The 15892-nt window shown below is 38.3% G+C and overlaps 1 protein-coding gene across 2 annotated transcripts; it reads right to left on the bottom strand.

Annotated features, from left to right (window-relative positions):
• Window positions 1-1306: 1306 nt before the first annotated feature.
• On the bottom strand, window positions 1307-15086 carry LOC133312678 (uncharacterized). 2 transcript variants are annotated; one of them, XM_061513917.1, is made up of 15 exons: window positions 14998-15086; window positions 14042-14192; window positions 13628-13725; window positions 12952-13013; window positions 12763-12854; window positions 12546-12669; window positions 11985-12071; window positions 11364-11454; window positions 10559-10666; window positions 10218-10318; window positions 9918-9983; window positions 9740-9827; window positions 2416-2476; window positions 1763-1826; window positions 1307-1574 (listed from the first exon to the last, which is right to left on the bottom strand). In XM_061513917.1, the coding sequence occupies exons 1-15, from the start codon at window positions 15059-15061 to the stop codon at window positions 1443-1445; spliced, it is 1389 nt and encodes a 462-aa protein (XP_061369901.1). In that variant the 5' UTR covers window positions 15062-15086; the 3' UTR covers window positions 1307-1442. The 2 variants fall into 2 exon arrangements, with proteins under 2 accessions (XP_061369901.1, XP_061369902.1); XM_061513918.1 differs by having other exon boundaries at window positions 12000-12071; window positions 14998-15078.
• Between the last annotated feature and the right edge of the window lie 806 nt (window positions 15087-15892).

Genomic DNA, 15892 nt, shown 5'->3' with positions numbered 1-15892 from the left:
ATTTTTCCCCCCAGATGAATAGTTAAATTGGCATGGGTACGAAAAGTGATATATGTAGGAAAAGTGTTTATCATTTTAAATGACACAACTTATATCCTTTCACTCTCATAAAGAGATAGGACCCACATCTTTATTTTTTTTGGTCAACTCTCTCTCTCTCTCTTTCTTTATCTATCTTTTTCTCTCTCTTAAAATGACACAACTTTACATCTTTTAAAATAACACACATTTTTTCCTAACTTTAAACATCCTGATAGAGTGATAGTCAAAGTTGTAATAACCTATGATGCATGGACACGGAACACGGGACACGATACGCCGACACGTTAATTCTAAAAAATGACATATTTCGACACGTTGAAACACGTTTTGATATTAAATAATATTTTTAATATATATAATATAATATAATTTATATTTAATAAATATAACAGTCCATAATAAGTCATATAACTAATCAAATATTCAAATTTTATAACATAAATATAAACAAAATAATTTTTCGTACCTTGTTAATTTTTCATATTAAATTTCATAACAGAAAAGAATTATAAATGATTTTTTTTATTTTTAGTTAATAAAATAAAATTAAGACTAAAAAAAAAACGTGACCGAGCGTTGACCACGTGTCGAAGAATTGACCGCGTGTCAGACGTGTGTCGGAGCGTGTCCGTGTCGGACACGTATCCGACACGCATAATTCAAAAAAAAAAAAGCACGAGTCCGTGTTTAGGAGGTAATAACTAATAGTTGTGATGTTAATATTTTAATTAACAATAAAGCTATATTAAATGAGTGATTAGGTAACAATGTAGTCAAGTTTTTTTTTTTTTTTTGTGAACATGTAGTCAAGTTAATATAACTTCATAACATTGTTATACCCAATCACTCAATGACGCTGTTTTAGTCTTATATGAACTTCTAATTCCAACGCAGTTGAAATCGATTTAAGTCAAGCCCTAGCACCAAAAAAAATGGGTGAATTGTAACCATAAATCTTTATTTTTGAGTTAGAAATTTTACCCCATTATTGTTTACTTCATGAAAAAAAAATTCCTTTAATACTTAAATTGTAATTGTGTACCCAACACATCCTAGGTTTAAATATTTTTAAAACATCAATGACTGATTTATTACGAATATTCACTTTTATATCAGCAATAAATAAAAATATCACATCATAAAAAACTTTATAGTATATTCTTAAAAATATAAAGTACCTTATCATTAGTGATTCAATTTTTTTTTTTTTAAAAAGCTAAAATAAAATCATTAAGGAGACAATCAATTTTTTAATTTTGAACTTCTATGAATCCAGCCAGTGATGCCAGCCAAAAGCAGTTCTATATCCAAGAAGAAGACTATAACCGACACAGCATTTTGTTTAACTCAAAAGGTGAGGATTAGAAACAAAGATATTACTTAAAAGAAAAATATGAACATCAAACATGGGAGCCTCTGGTTGGACGGCACACATGATTCCTTTTACGAGCATGCTCTTCACTGCGGTGCTGTGTCCGACATGCATATCCATACCAGCAATCTTCTCTTGCTGATGCATCCGGTGGAAGAAGCTTTTTGTAATATGCACACAAACCAAAATACAAGGGTCAACTTAGAATAAAAAATATCAGTAATGTTCATTCATATTTTAAGAGATGCAATTAGTTTCTTACAAGCTCTAAATAGTGAAACTGTGATAGAAATTTAGTAGAGCCAGAATCTTCTGATTAGTATAATGCTTTGAGTTGAAGGTACTTACGTATTTGGGAATAGAAATCCGAAACCAGTACAAGAGAAATGACACCAACTTCTGATAACAATCACTGCATGATTACAAGAAAGCATTACGAAAATGCAAAGGTTGAAATGACACTCAAGACAATTAATTGCGCACTGTACTAAAGTCAGTTGTTTATTACAATTAGAGTATCAACCAGCTCACAGTGTTAATATCTTCAAATAGAAACATGAGCCAAACCAGCATCCAGTATGTTACTCTTTTCAGTGTTGGACAAATACAGTATAGGTGTCCATTCAAACGCAAGGCAAATTAATTCTTAGTCCATCCTATATTTTTGCCTAAATTGCAAGGGGGTGGGGAAGGATGTTACTTGTTAGTCAATTGTCATTCATTAGTTTACAGCAGTAATCAAGGAGTGGCACATCTTCAAACGAAAATAACACACTACTTTAATAATAATAATGCAAACAAGTAAATAAAAAAGAGCTTGAGTTATACATTATTAGCCTCAGCATGGGTCCACCTAAAACAATTTTCATAACATGTATCACGTTACACAGAATGCCTTAAAACCTACTCTTAGGATAATTCATAAGTCTGGGACTACACATGCTACTTACAACATTTAAATAATTCCATTTTAGCCCTCAATGATGCGGGACAAAGCTTACCAGCATACAAATGTCCCAGCAGTAATCATTTCGGCATGATTCAGCATCATTCGTGTTGTATCTGCCAAAGACAAAAAGGAAACGTAAGATCTGTTGACACTGTTAGTTTACATCATCAGATCAATTTCACCAATGAATAACTTTTAGTAAGAATAATTTGCAAAATCTATGTTAGGACAGATGTATCAAAGGGTTTTTGTCAGGAAGAATAAAGGGGAGTCAAAGTTAGGAACAGTTAGGGCAGTTAGTTAGATAACTAGGTGGGAAAAGGGTAGAAAAAAGGCCTTCAGGGAAATTGTATTTGAGGGTGAACCGAGCACATGCTCAGTTGTAAAAAGGAAAACCTTTGGAGGAGAGTATCTAGCCCTGTTCTTTTAAATTTCAATCAACCAATAAAAACATCCTCTTTTTCTCCATTTTCATTTGGGGTTCCTAACATTTTGGTCCAACCTGCTAGAACTGGGGAGATGGATACCAGAGTTGAGGCATTGCAAAATCCCGTGGAACTTGTGAAGAAGATAACCAGTGATCATGGAGTCTAGAAGATGCTGGGTCAATAGTGTTGGGTTTTGCTCTTTCACTAAAGCCTAATAGGGCCTAGTGTGTAAGAAGAGACCAAGAAACCTAAAGCTCAAAGGGTTAGGGTTTCTTGGAACCCATATATATTCTACACTTATAGTTATCAGCCTCTCTAGTGTTCACTTGGTGGTTGCAGAGGCTGAGGTAAGGTCATCTCTCTGAAAGTGAGAGAATGCCCACACACTTCCCATTTTCCCTTGAGACATAGTTTAGAAGTTCTGTCACAGCCCAGCTTCAAGGAGGTTGTTCGTGCTGCAGCGCTGAGGTGAGCAGTTCGTGAAGAGGAATCATACAAGGGAAGATTCTACACGAAATCTGCGCACCAAGAGGTAATTTTTAAACGAGGATGATTTGGTAAGCATACCAATGTACTAGGTCTTAAATCGCTTCTGCATAAATCCAATAGTTCCTACAAATAGATAAAGAAGCAGGACATTGATCTCGAGAAAAAAGATGTTGAAATACAACCACCGCAAGAGATTTTGTCTTCTCAATTGAACAAGCAAGATAGGGTAGATTTGGACAAAGGAGAAATGGAATCTCACAGACAGGATGCGTTCTTGGGAGATGAAGATGGAATTGCCCAATTTCAATGAAAGTGATTCTGTGGGATGGATTGTCAGGGTAGAGAAATTTTTTGAGGTGCCCAATTTGAGATGAAGCCGGCAGAGACGTACAACTCACCTTCATCAGTCCATTGGTTCCACTTTTTGAGGGAGACCACGCTGGATTTGTCTTGGGAAGGGCTGATGATAGTCTTGATACAGTGGTTTGGTGGAAGAATTTTTGGAAATGTGTATGAGCACTTGACTACTCTGAAACCATTTTTGTAGAGGAATATTCCAAGAATTTGAGACTTTGGTGGCTTAAGCTTCATTGGAGGAAGAATAAAGGGGAGGCAAAGTAGTTAGGAACAGTTAGTTAGAGGAGGTTCATTTAGATAAATAGGGAAAATAATGTGATAGGCCTTTGGGGCCCAAACCCAGCTCGTCTAAGCCCACTATGGTTTGTGTGCGTGGTAAAAATAGAAGGAAGTTCAATTGGGCCTCAATGAATGATGATGCAGCACCTATGGAGCGTGAAGCTGAGGAGCGTGAAGCTGACGTTGTAATGGGAGAGTGAATTAGTTACAGTAGTGTGAAGGTAGAAGTTTGTTATTTAGGTGTGTGTTTGAATGGGTAGAGTCACCGATTGAGGTCATGGGATTTAGGCTAGGCTTGGACAGTGCTCATGGCGTCTCAATGCTGTTGCCAAGCTATTTGGCTCTTATTTCTGTTTTCTGTCATTTTCTGGATCTGTAATAGTTGAATTCTTATAACAGAGACCTTATTTTGTCAATTCCTTAAATTCAATACTAGCTACTGTGGTATTTTGCCATTTATTCATTGTTGATCTTATCAATTTGGTATCAAAGCTCCCGTTTCTGGGAGTCTTGGTATGGTATCTATGAGAAATATGGAAGGATTAGAGGAACGGATTCGACGTAGTGAAGCAGGTCAGGTGGAATTGATTCGTCGGATGGATGCTAACGATTTAAGACATATCGAAATGTTGCGTCAATTGGAATCCATTGCAGCAGCTGTCGCTGCACTACGACCCACTAATAGTTCAGGTGGAAATGGGGGACCAGACGTCGAGTCGGATAACTCCAACGGGTTACCGCGTCGTCCTATAATGAATGAGGTTAGTTCCAATAAGCTGGAAATCCCAGTGTTTACTGGTGAAGATGCTTGTGCTTGGTTAAGCAAGGTTGACCGTTATTTTTCAGTGAATGAAGTGGCTGAGGCTGATAGGGTGTGAGCGGTGTTGATGGTACTAGACGGTGAGGCACTTGGGTGGTTCCAATGGTGGGAGATAGAAAATCCGAATGCTACGTGGGTTCAGTTCTGACGAGAAGTTCTGAGTAGATTCGAGCCTGAGATCCAAGATAACCCGTATGGGCCCTTATATGCCCTGAAACAAACGGGATCGGTAGCCACTTTCAGAACGGAGTTTGAGAGGGTGGTAGGGATGATGAGATATGCGGATGAGGAGTTTATCAAAGGGGCTTGGTTGAATGGGTTGCGCGCGAGTGTCAGGGAGGAAGTGCTCATGTCGCCGAGGCTCCGTTTGTCGGCGATGATGAAATTATCTCAGAAGATCGACCAGCGAAATATGGCGTGGCTAGAAGAAGGTGTTGGTTTGGGTGGGTCTAAGGCTGGTGGGTCCTCAAAATCTCAGAATGGGCCAACCCAAACGCGCAATAATAGTGGGCCTGCTAATTGGGCCCAATCCGGAAGTCGGAGCTGGAAAGGGGGCTCCAGTCCACTTAACTCATTCGCAAACCCTAACTCGGCTGTGAAGGGCTTGAATTCCCTAAGCAATCACGCCAGTAATTCATCTTCGTAAGGATCCATAGCTCAAACGAGCACTTTTCGTCGATTGCCTCAAGAGGAGATGTTGGAGCGAAGACGAAAGGGATTGTGTTTCAAATGTAATGAGAGATGGGGGTTGGACCACAAATGTGCGGTCAAGCATCTCAACCTACTGATCATGGACGATGGAGAGGAGGAGGCAGACGCAGCTCCAGATATGCTAAAACGTTTACCGTCTGACCAGCAGGAGGAAGAGAACAGGCTCGCGCTCCAGTTGTCTCTTCAAAGCTTGATGGGGTTGACGTCGAATCAAACGTTGAAGGTTTGGGGCCAAATCTCGGGCTCCAAGGTGGTTGTCCTGATTGATTGTGGGGCTTCCAACAATTTCATTAAGGCAAAGGTAGCGCAGTAGCTGGGGTTATTGGTGGAAGATACACACCCGTATCAAGTGGAGGTGGGTGACGGTCATAACGTTACATGCAAGGGGGTTTGCCGCCGAGTGGAGATTGAGGTGCAAGGTAACTTCATCTTGCAAGATTTATTTTTGTTTGATCTGGGTGGTGCGGATGTGGTGTTAGGGATGGATTGGCTACAAGAGTTGGATGAAATCAAAGCAAATTTTCGGGACATGACCTTCAAATACAATGATCAGGGCAGTGAAAAATTTATCACTAGTGACCCCTCCTTGTCACGGACAGTATCTTCTATTAAGGCTGTGTTGAAGGCGGTTCAGGTTGGGGGTCAAGGGTTCTATGTGCAGACTGAGATTAGTTCCCCTGCTGTTGATTCCCAATGGTCCGGTTGGACTGAGCTGGAGGCCCTCATCAATGAGTTTGCAGACGTATTCTCCTTGCCTCTTGGTTTACCCCCGCAGAGGTCTCATGATCATGCTATCACATTGGTTTCTGGTGATTCAGTTCCAAATTCTCGGCCTTACCGTTACCCGTACTATCAAAAAACGGGACTTGAGAAACTGGTTGGTGAGCTACTCAGAGCTGGGACTGTTCGGCCTAGTATCAGCCCATACTCAAGTCCTGTCATTCTTGTTAAAAAAAAAGTGGTAGTTGGAGATTATGCGTTGATTACCGAGAGCTGAACAAGTTGACAGTGCCCAACAAATTCCCTATCCCAGTGGTGGATGAGCTCTTGGATGAGATTGGGGGGCTCAAATCTTCTCCAAGATTGACTTGAAGTCTGGTTACAATCAGATTCGCGTACGTGAAGAAGATATTCCCAAAACCGCATTCCGGACGCATGAGGGGCATTATGAGTATTTAGTTATGCCTTTGGGTTTAACTAATGCTCCCTCCACGTTCCAGGCCTTGATGAATGAGGTGTTGAAACCCTTTCTACGTAAATTTGCATTAGTTTTTTTTTATGACATTTTAATTTACAGCCGCAGCAAAGGAGAACATGTTGACCATTTGCGGCAGGTTTTTCTGGTTCTACGCAATCATGCATTGTTTGCTAATAGAAAAAATGCAGTTTTGGCCAACAAGTTGAATATTTGGGTCATATTATTTCGGCCGCTGGAGTTTCGGCTGACCCGCATAAAATTCATGCTATGAGGGAGTGGCCCTCTCCTAAGGATGTCAGGGGTTTGCGTGGGTTTTTGGGTCTCACCAGTTATTACCAGAAATTTGTGCAAGGATATGGTAAGCTGGCTAAGCCTCTGACTGACCTTCTTAAAAAGAACAGTTTCAAATGGAACTCGGAGGCCGATTCTGCTTTTCAAGAGTTAAAAGAGCGAATGAGCTCGGTGCCAGTCCAAGCTCTACCTGATTTTTCCAAACCCTTTACGGTTGTAACTGATGCTTCCGGCAAGGGTATAGGGGCTATCTTAATGCAGGAGGGTCGCCTGTTAGCTTATGTCAGCCAAGGTTTTTCGAGTAGGGCCTTGGCTAAATCTGTTTATGAGAAGGAGTTGGTGGCCATTGTCTTTGCTATACAAAAATGGCGTCAGTACTTGATGGGCAGGCACTTTATTGTGCGCACGGACCAAAAGAGTCTCAAATTCTTGACTGATCAACGAGTCTTGGGTGAGGAACAACAGAAATGGACCTCTAAATTGCTGGGTTACGACTTTGAAATACAATATCAGCCGGGAAGGGATAACGTCGTGGCTGATGCTCTTTCCAGGCGTATGCAGTGTGCTGCCATCACTAAGATGGAACTGCCTGAAGGGGAGGAGTGGGAAAAAGAGGTGCAGCAAGATCTCAAGCTTTGTGCGATTATCCAAGCTCTGCTACTTGATCCTACCTCACAGCCTGGTTTTACCTTATACGGGGGTCGTTTATTTTTTGAAGGCAGATTGGTGCTCTCCAAGACTTCCAGGTTCGTTCCCTTAATTCTCCATGAGTTCCATGATTCTGGTTTAGGGGGCCATTCGGGGTTTTTTCGCACCTTTAAAAGAATTGCAGGGGTTGTGTTTTGGGAAGGTATGCGCAGTTCCATTAAAAAATATGTGGCAGAGTGTTCTGTGTGTCAGCAGAACAAAGTGCAGAACTTGTCACGAGCTGGGTTGCTCCAACCCTTGCCTATTCCGACTCAAGTTTGGAGTGATATTTCCATGGATTTTGTGGGTGGTCTTCCTCGGGCTGGTGGTTTGGATACTATTTTCGTTGTTGTTGACAGGCTCACTAAGTACGCTCACTTTATGTCTTTAGCTCATCCTTATTCTGCGAAAGATGTGGCTGAGTTGTTTATTCTCTATCTAGTGAAGCTGCATGGGTTTCCCATCGCCATTGTATCGGATCGAGATAAGGTTTTTATGAGTCATTTTTGGTCAGATTTGTTCAAGGCCGCTGGTACCAAGTTACATTATAGTTCCGCCTACCATCCGCAAACGAACTGCCAAACGGTGGTGGTTAATCGGTGTTTGGAAACGTACCTTCGATGTTTCTGCCATTCCAAGCCAAAACAGTGGCCTAAATGGTTGCATTGGGCAGAGTTTTGGTATAACACTACTTATAAAGTTTCCACGGGAATGTCGCCTTTCAAGGCATTGTATGGATCGGATCCCCCGCATATTTTACGGGTAGGTAACAGCGCTAGTTTTGTTGATGCCGTGTCTCAGTTGCTCACGGAGAGAGATTCCATTTTAGATGAGCTCCAGGCTAATTTACTAAGGGCGCAGAATCGTATGAGAGCACAGGCTAATTTGCATCGCAGGGAGGTTGTTTTTGAAGTTGGTGATCTGGTTTACTTGAAGCTCCAACCATATCGCCTCAAAACTCTTGCTAAAAAAATTAATGAGAAGCTAAGTCCTCGTTGCTATGGACCCTTTGAGATATTGCAGAAAATTGGGGCGGCAGCTTACCGTTTATCTTTACCTGATGGTTGTCGGGTTCACCCTGTTTTCCACGTTTCTCTTTTGAAGAAGGCCATTCACCCTGTGCCTAATGTTCAGTCCTTACCTCCTATGTTATCTACTGATTGGGAGTTGCAAGTAGAGCCTGAGGATGTTCTGCAATGGAGGCATTCAGCTACTGGCAGTTTGGAGGTTTTGATTAAATGGAAGGATTTGCCTTCTTTTGAAAATTCTTGGGAGAACTTTCTGGCTTTGGAGGCTTTGTTCCCTACTGCCCACCTTGAGGACAAGGTGCTTAATTTGGGGGAAGTATTGATAGGCCTTTGGGGCCCAAACCCAGCCCGTCTAAGCCCACTATGGTTTATGTGCGTGGTAAAAATAGAAGGAAGTTCAATTGGGCCTCAATGAATGATGATGCAGCACCTATGGAGCGTGAAGCTGAGGAGCGTGTAGCTGAGGAGCGTGAAGCTGACGTTGTAATGGGAGAGTGAATTAGTTACAGTAGTGTGAGGGTAGAAGTTTGTTATTTAGGTGTGTGTTTGCATGGGTAGAGTCACCGATTGAGGTCATGGGATTTAGGCTAGGCTTGGACAATGCTCATGGCGTCTCAATTCTGTTGCGAAGCTATTTGGCTCTTATTTCTGTTTTCTGTCATTTTCTGGATCTGTAATAGTTGAATTCTTATAACAGAGACCTTATTTTGTCAATTCCTTAAATTCAATACTAGCTACTGTGGTATTTTGCCATTTATTCATTGTTGATCTTATCATAATGCTAGAAAGGAGTCATTCAAGAAAATTATATTTCAGGTGAACCAAGCAAGTGCTCAGCTGTAAAAGTGGAAACCCATTGTGAAGGGAAAACCCTTGAAGGAAAGTTTCTCGCTTGTTCTGTTCAATTCCAGTCAATCAATAAAATCATCCTTTTATTTTCTCCATTTCCATTGAGGGTTTCTAACAATCTACCACTGGATTGAAAATTTTCATTAAGCATAGCAAGCTAATGCAAAACAAGAATATTAAAATCCCGGAAGAATACTTCTCATGAACCATTTACAGAGAAGACGAATTTATCACTTTACCAATTTCTTTGTTGTTCAGCTTTGCTATCCACTCTGAAATAACATCCTGCAACGTCCTCCCCATTTGTCTAATGCAACTTTCAGTGATCTAGAAAATCACAAATGATAATCATAGTAAAAAACGATCAGCTAAAACAGACCAAAAATGATAAAAACATGGGGATCAGAAAGCTTGTACGTTCTGTTCATGCAGATTCTTTTCATGCGCTAACAAAGGGATTCTCGAGATAGAGTGTTCTGAGATCTGCAAAGAAAAAAAAAAAAGCAGACAAAGGACGTGGCTAAGCGACCATTATATGATATTCATAGCCTTTAATTCCCAAGGCAAAGAAGAACCAAGCGAGGAAACATTTTGTTGCACAGTTAATTGGATGGTGGAAATCAACTAAAAAATCCACCCTGTAACACAAAAAATATAAGGGCTTTCTAAAAAGCAACTTTCATAACAATTATCAATTGTGATAAACATAGTACATACAGGTCTTAAAGTATCCTGGGAGCAAACAGGGTAAGAGCCATTCCCAGTTACCCCTAACGCATGCCAGTAAGCTCCACAGAAAGGTCTATCACATCCTGAACCTACAAGTAATGAAAAGCATGAATTATCTGACATTTTGAATGAATGTGAATATTACATATCACCATAAAGAAAATGGAAAATAAATAAAATACTACGTTTCATCAGTGTGAATTTAAATGACCTACAAGATACTACAATGCTACAAGCTAGCATGAAATATCTTGACCCCAATCAAAGGCGATTTATCAAAAAACAGAAACATGGCTGTGCAATTAGCTAAATCACACATGATAACTTACAATATTGAGGAACACCAAAACCAGTACGGGAAGGCATCATTCCTCCACATGATTGACATTGGAGATGAACAGTGCTATGATTGCAACGAAACCCACCAACTTCAGTAACTAAAAATTGTAAGTGAAGTATTGAACTCAATGAGCATGATGAGACAAAGAAATAAAGGAAAAGGTAACAAATTAGATTTTTTCTCTCTATGACACATGATGTAAATTGTCAAGAAAGTCAGAGTATAATCACGGTAGCTAATAGGGAGCACCCAAACAAACAAAATTCAAATCCTTTTCAGGTCTAGGGATGACACATAAAAAGAAAGACAAAGTAACGAAGTTTAAATGACATCATCTGGTTCAATAAGCCATTTCAAAAAGAAAAGCTTCAGTATCAGCAGTCCAAGTACCATTCTATTCAAAAACAAAATATGCCCTTCCAAACTAAATGCATGTTTTGAATGATTTCTAAGATTCATTGAATACTAAGTACACAATACAAGGGCTTTTGATATATATATATATATATAAATAAATTAAAAAAAAATCATATACCAATGTGAAATACTGGAGTAGTAAAACCCTTAAAGGAAGGAATTTGAACCAATGTATAGCACAAAAAACCACAAAGATCTCTTTTATGCCGGCCAGAACAGACTACGAACATGGCATTCTTATGGATAACATAACTGAAATAGAATGCCATGAACAATTAGCACTGTATGCTAAGGAGATTGATGGGGGGGAAATATTATGCTGCATAGACTGCATTGTCCTAGGGACATCATTGCACATCCGACATTGTATTACATACCACACTGTGGGCACTGATGGTGTGTGCCATCACTTTGATCATCCAGTGGTGTATGGGCCCTCTTTCGATTCTTCTTTCCAGATCCAATGACCTAATAAAATTAGCAGAAGAACATTATCAACAATAAAACCATCGACATAAGATCTCAAAATCCAGAAAAAGGGGGGTATCAATAACTATTCTCAAGTTAAATAAAAGAACCTGGCAAACAACCTTAATCATAACTGACTTCGAATAAAATTCTATAACAAAGGACAGAATACTTTATTACAACAACTAGACACATCCACACAAACATACATATATATATGTATGTATATATGCATATATATACATATACATACATACATATATATAGGGCTTATCATTTCTGCAGCCGCCATAGATAACACTCTCTACAGCTGACACAGAAAAGTGGGCCCCACGGCGTTTTAAAAAAAAAAAAAAAAAAACAAGGATCCGGTGCCGTATCCTAGGATCCGCACGCGGACCCTGGCTAGCTGTAGGTGCCGTTTGCTCTGTCTTCATTTTTTGTTTAAAAATTCAGAATGGTTGGACAAGAATTGCATAACACAGCAGCGGGAAATAAATTCTGACCATTAAAAGAATCATTTTACTCACAAGGTTTGATCGTACAGATGAATATGTATCCAAAAGTGCAACTTCATCAGACGTGCGTCTTAGGGAAGAATCAGCTCTTACAATATCCTGGAAAAGAAAAAAAGACTACTGAGAGAAAACAACAACAAAGCCTTATTGTACCAGGTGCATCAACTACATGGATCAATGCACACCACTTGACAATTTATATATAAAACATATTTTCAATAAAACAATTAAGATAAACTAGTGAGTAAAAGAAGAGAAGAAAATCAATAGATCAATCAAAATAGAGTTATGACAATGAAACAAAAGAGAACCCTTGTAACTCTGAACTAGAAGTATGATAGCTTGCGGTCAAACTATATTTCAGGCTAGTCATCCTGGTAATTATGCATCAGAATAATGCTTAAACTTTGATTTATGTATCAAGCAATCCTCTAATCCATGCCCAACATCATCCTTTCCCGCTATTTTGCAGCTGCCCATAAGTGGACAAGCACACTACAATTAAATATGCTTAATTATATGTCATCTACAATTCAGTTCAATCTCTATGAAATGCTGTGTCATGAAATTTACCTCTGCAATGGTACGCAGAAAGTGGTTCTTTCCAACAAATTGAACAACTGCTCTGCATTGAGGACAAAGTACGGTTGAGCGTTTTTCCTTTGACCTCTTTAACCACTCTGAGAAGCAACCGTTGCTGTGATGTCAAATAGCAATTCAAGCTAAAGTCAATGAACTGAAACGGAACTACAATCCTAAGAAAAGAGGAAGAAAAGGCTATCATCCATACCAAAAATTATGAAGACAAGGAGCAACAGTGACAACATCATGCCATATGTTTAAACAAATGCTACACTTTGCATGGTCGACATCTACACATATCTATAATAGAAACACAAACAAGTCATCAGCATTGCTACAGATAAAAACAGTATTGAAGGAGACATTAAGGAGGCAGAACAAATTAGAAACTGTCAACCTTTAGCTGCGTCTGGCAGGTTTCTGGACTAGACATTACATGAAATCTGTAGCTAACAAATCCTAATGCCATGAAGAGAGAGAAAATGGAATTAAAGTAATTAATAATCAGCTTATAAATATTGAAAAATGATATCAAAAACCAAATAATTAGCATAAAATTTTGTCCAACTCTAATAAAGATATTACTAATAATTCGAAAGACCCAAAAATCGTGCCAACCAGAAACACTATTGAGAAAAGAAATCTCCACTTGTTTTTAACATAATGTGGGTTAGGATTAAAATGGCACAAATTACATGCCATTAATTTATTTTAGGCCAATGTTACTGCCCAAGGTGATATGCTGACCAATCAATCACACCATTTTTAATCCAAATCCCTTTATTGAATTAGCTATTTAACGCAGCGAACAATTAATACGACCACTTTTGTCAAACCAAGTTTGATGCTTATTGAAGAAAATAGGATAACATGTTACTCAACCCAAGGAAAACTTGGAATATATCTTTGCTTGAGACAAATCAATGTATTGACCGTAGCCCAACAGCAACACTACTTTATGGAATTGTAACAACTGAATCATAGATTACAACATAATTTTACAACTTTCTGCTCGATATATGTAGTCAGCAAAAAGAATTGTTACACTAGAATAAATATAAAAAGACTCTGACCTTCTCTATCAGGAGCTGGGATAATTTCACTTCCATCCTTGATAACAAGGGTGTCATCATTGCATACCTCAGCCCCATCAACAAGTATTGTATTTGAACTAAAGTATGAATGCATGATACACCCAAAAAAAAAAAAAAAAGAATTAAAAAATATAAAGGACAGCAAATATGAAGAAGAAAGGAGACAAGACCCTTTTAGCAGAGAGCATAAGACTTTCAATACTTGGGGGGCAGGGGGGTTGGTTGTGGAAGCATGCAAAGTATAAATTATTTCATTAATCGGCATTCCTTCACCATCAGGTTCCCAGTTCTTCTCAAAATAATAATTTCTACTAACAAATATTTATCTTGGCAAATAGGGAGCATGATTTACTCAATTACTTTATAATTATTATTAATTGGTCATGAATTTACCTCTTATTTTCCATTGTGGCAGAACATAGATCAGAATTCCTTACTATTTTGCACCAGCTATGTTTGTCACTGCAAGTAGATGACATCTCCGAACATATTACTTTTTCATCTGACCTTATCTCAACATCTGAATATCTCGAGTCTGACGGAACTGCAAGAAGGAAAGAGTTTGATCAAAAAAAGAACCTTAAGGAAATTTCGCACTCTACACTAAATCTATCCCTTCACTTTCTTTCTTTCTTTTTTTCTTTTTTTCATTTTTAATCTAAGAATCAATTTGGCATTCTCACAAAATTGGGATGAAAACTCGGACGAGTTTTCTTACAAATTTTTAAAGAAAGTTCATCCGTATATTTTCCATTCTTATTTTTAAGGGGAACACCAAACTGACCCCAACAGTTAAAGCAACAATGCTTGTAAACAGCATTCAAATTACATCCTCATGAACCAAAATCAAATGTATAAACCCAATAAAACAGTGAGTTATATCAGTATCACTACCCTCTTTAGCCTCTCCATTCATTCCCACCCACTTCAACCCAACATAAACATAAGAAGAAACTCTTCCTACTCCTTCTATACCCCCAGCCCTTCTGCCAAATACACTGCAAACCTACAAAGTTCTTGTCATTGTGAAGATAGCAACACCATGCAAATTAATCAAAGCCCAAAAAGAACCATCCACAGCGACCCATTATTACAGTGCACGTACGAGTAATTAACCAGCGGAACTATGCAGGAACCTTGCATGAAATGAACTTCTGAGCAACTTATAATGACAACATAAGAAAAAATAAAAATGGAGGCTTTATTGAGAAATTTGAAGAATTAAAACGAAATCTGATAGGGGGGAATTGAAAAACATGAAATGCCCCAAGTTTGAAACTTGAATTAATATCTGTAATGTGTGTCTGACATGGATACCCAAAAACAGATTGAAGAAGAATAATGATTACCAAGCTTGGCCCAGATTTCATCTGAGGGTTTGGCTGAACCAGAGCATTCTCCCCTTTCCTCCATTGATCAGAAAGCCCTTCTCTTTTTTCTCTGAGTTGTAGGGCTTATCATTTATTTATATTTATATTATAAGCATTAATTTGTTTCAAGAAACATCGTACGTTTTCAGGAATGATATTAAAATGTTATTTATGAGGAAATTAATATAAAAGAGTAGGCGTAAATAATATAATAGAATGAAATAATGAAATTATTCAAAAAAAAAAAAAAACTTTATAAATAAAATAAAAATTGGAATAATTAAAATTTATTTCTTAAATTAGTAGAAAAAAACAAATCTTTTTTGTGTTCTTGCTCTACATACAAGTTTCTTTAAGATATGACGGTAAGAATAATCTGGGTTTTGACTTTTGAGTTTTATGATCCTCCCTCGTCACATATTCAAAGTGGGAAAACGTTTCTGAAGTGTTTATATTTTGGCTTTAATTTGAACAATATTTATTTTTTGAGTAGTTCTTTTGATAAACATGTTCCTTGAGTTAATTTTACCTTGTGTATCATTTCAATGAGTTTGAATCCTTAGTCTCCAAGTGCATATTGAGAGAGCAATAACCATTTTTTTACTATTTTTCCTCTTTGTTCTTGATGAAGAATTTGTTTACTTCCTACCCTGCCACTTGATGCATCATTAATTATCACTTTTACTCTTTTGGTCTGTACTTCAACATATTCATGTTTAGACTGTTTCATTTTTTTCTTTTAAATGATTGAAGATCAGTGAAGCTTGAAGATCAGTGAAGCTTGAAGCTTGGATTGGGATATATACTTTTGCTCCTTTTGTGGTGTTTTGAGCTTATCAGAGATAATTCCCCTCACCTGAACATTGCCTCGTTC

The sequence above is a fragment of the Gastrolobium bilobum genome, unplaced genomic scaffold, assembly GCF_033153095.1.
Source record: "Gastrolobium bilobum isolate Gb01-03AN ecotype WA unplaced genomic scaffold, APGP_CSIRO_Gbil_v1 utg11336, whole genome shotgun sequence".
NCBI classification, from domain to species: domain Eukaryota; kingdom Viridiplantae; phylum Streptophyta; class Magnoliopsida; order Fabales; family Fabaceae; genus Gastrolobium; species Gastrolobium bilobum.
Note: the sequence above shows the minus strand (reverse complement) of the source record. Positions and strands in the feature narration are given on the sequence as shown.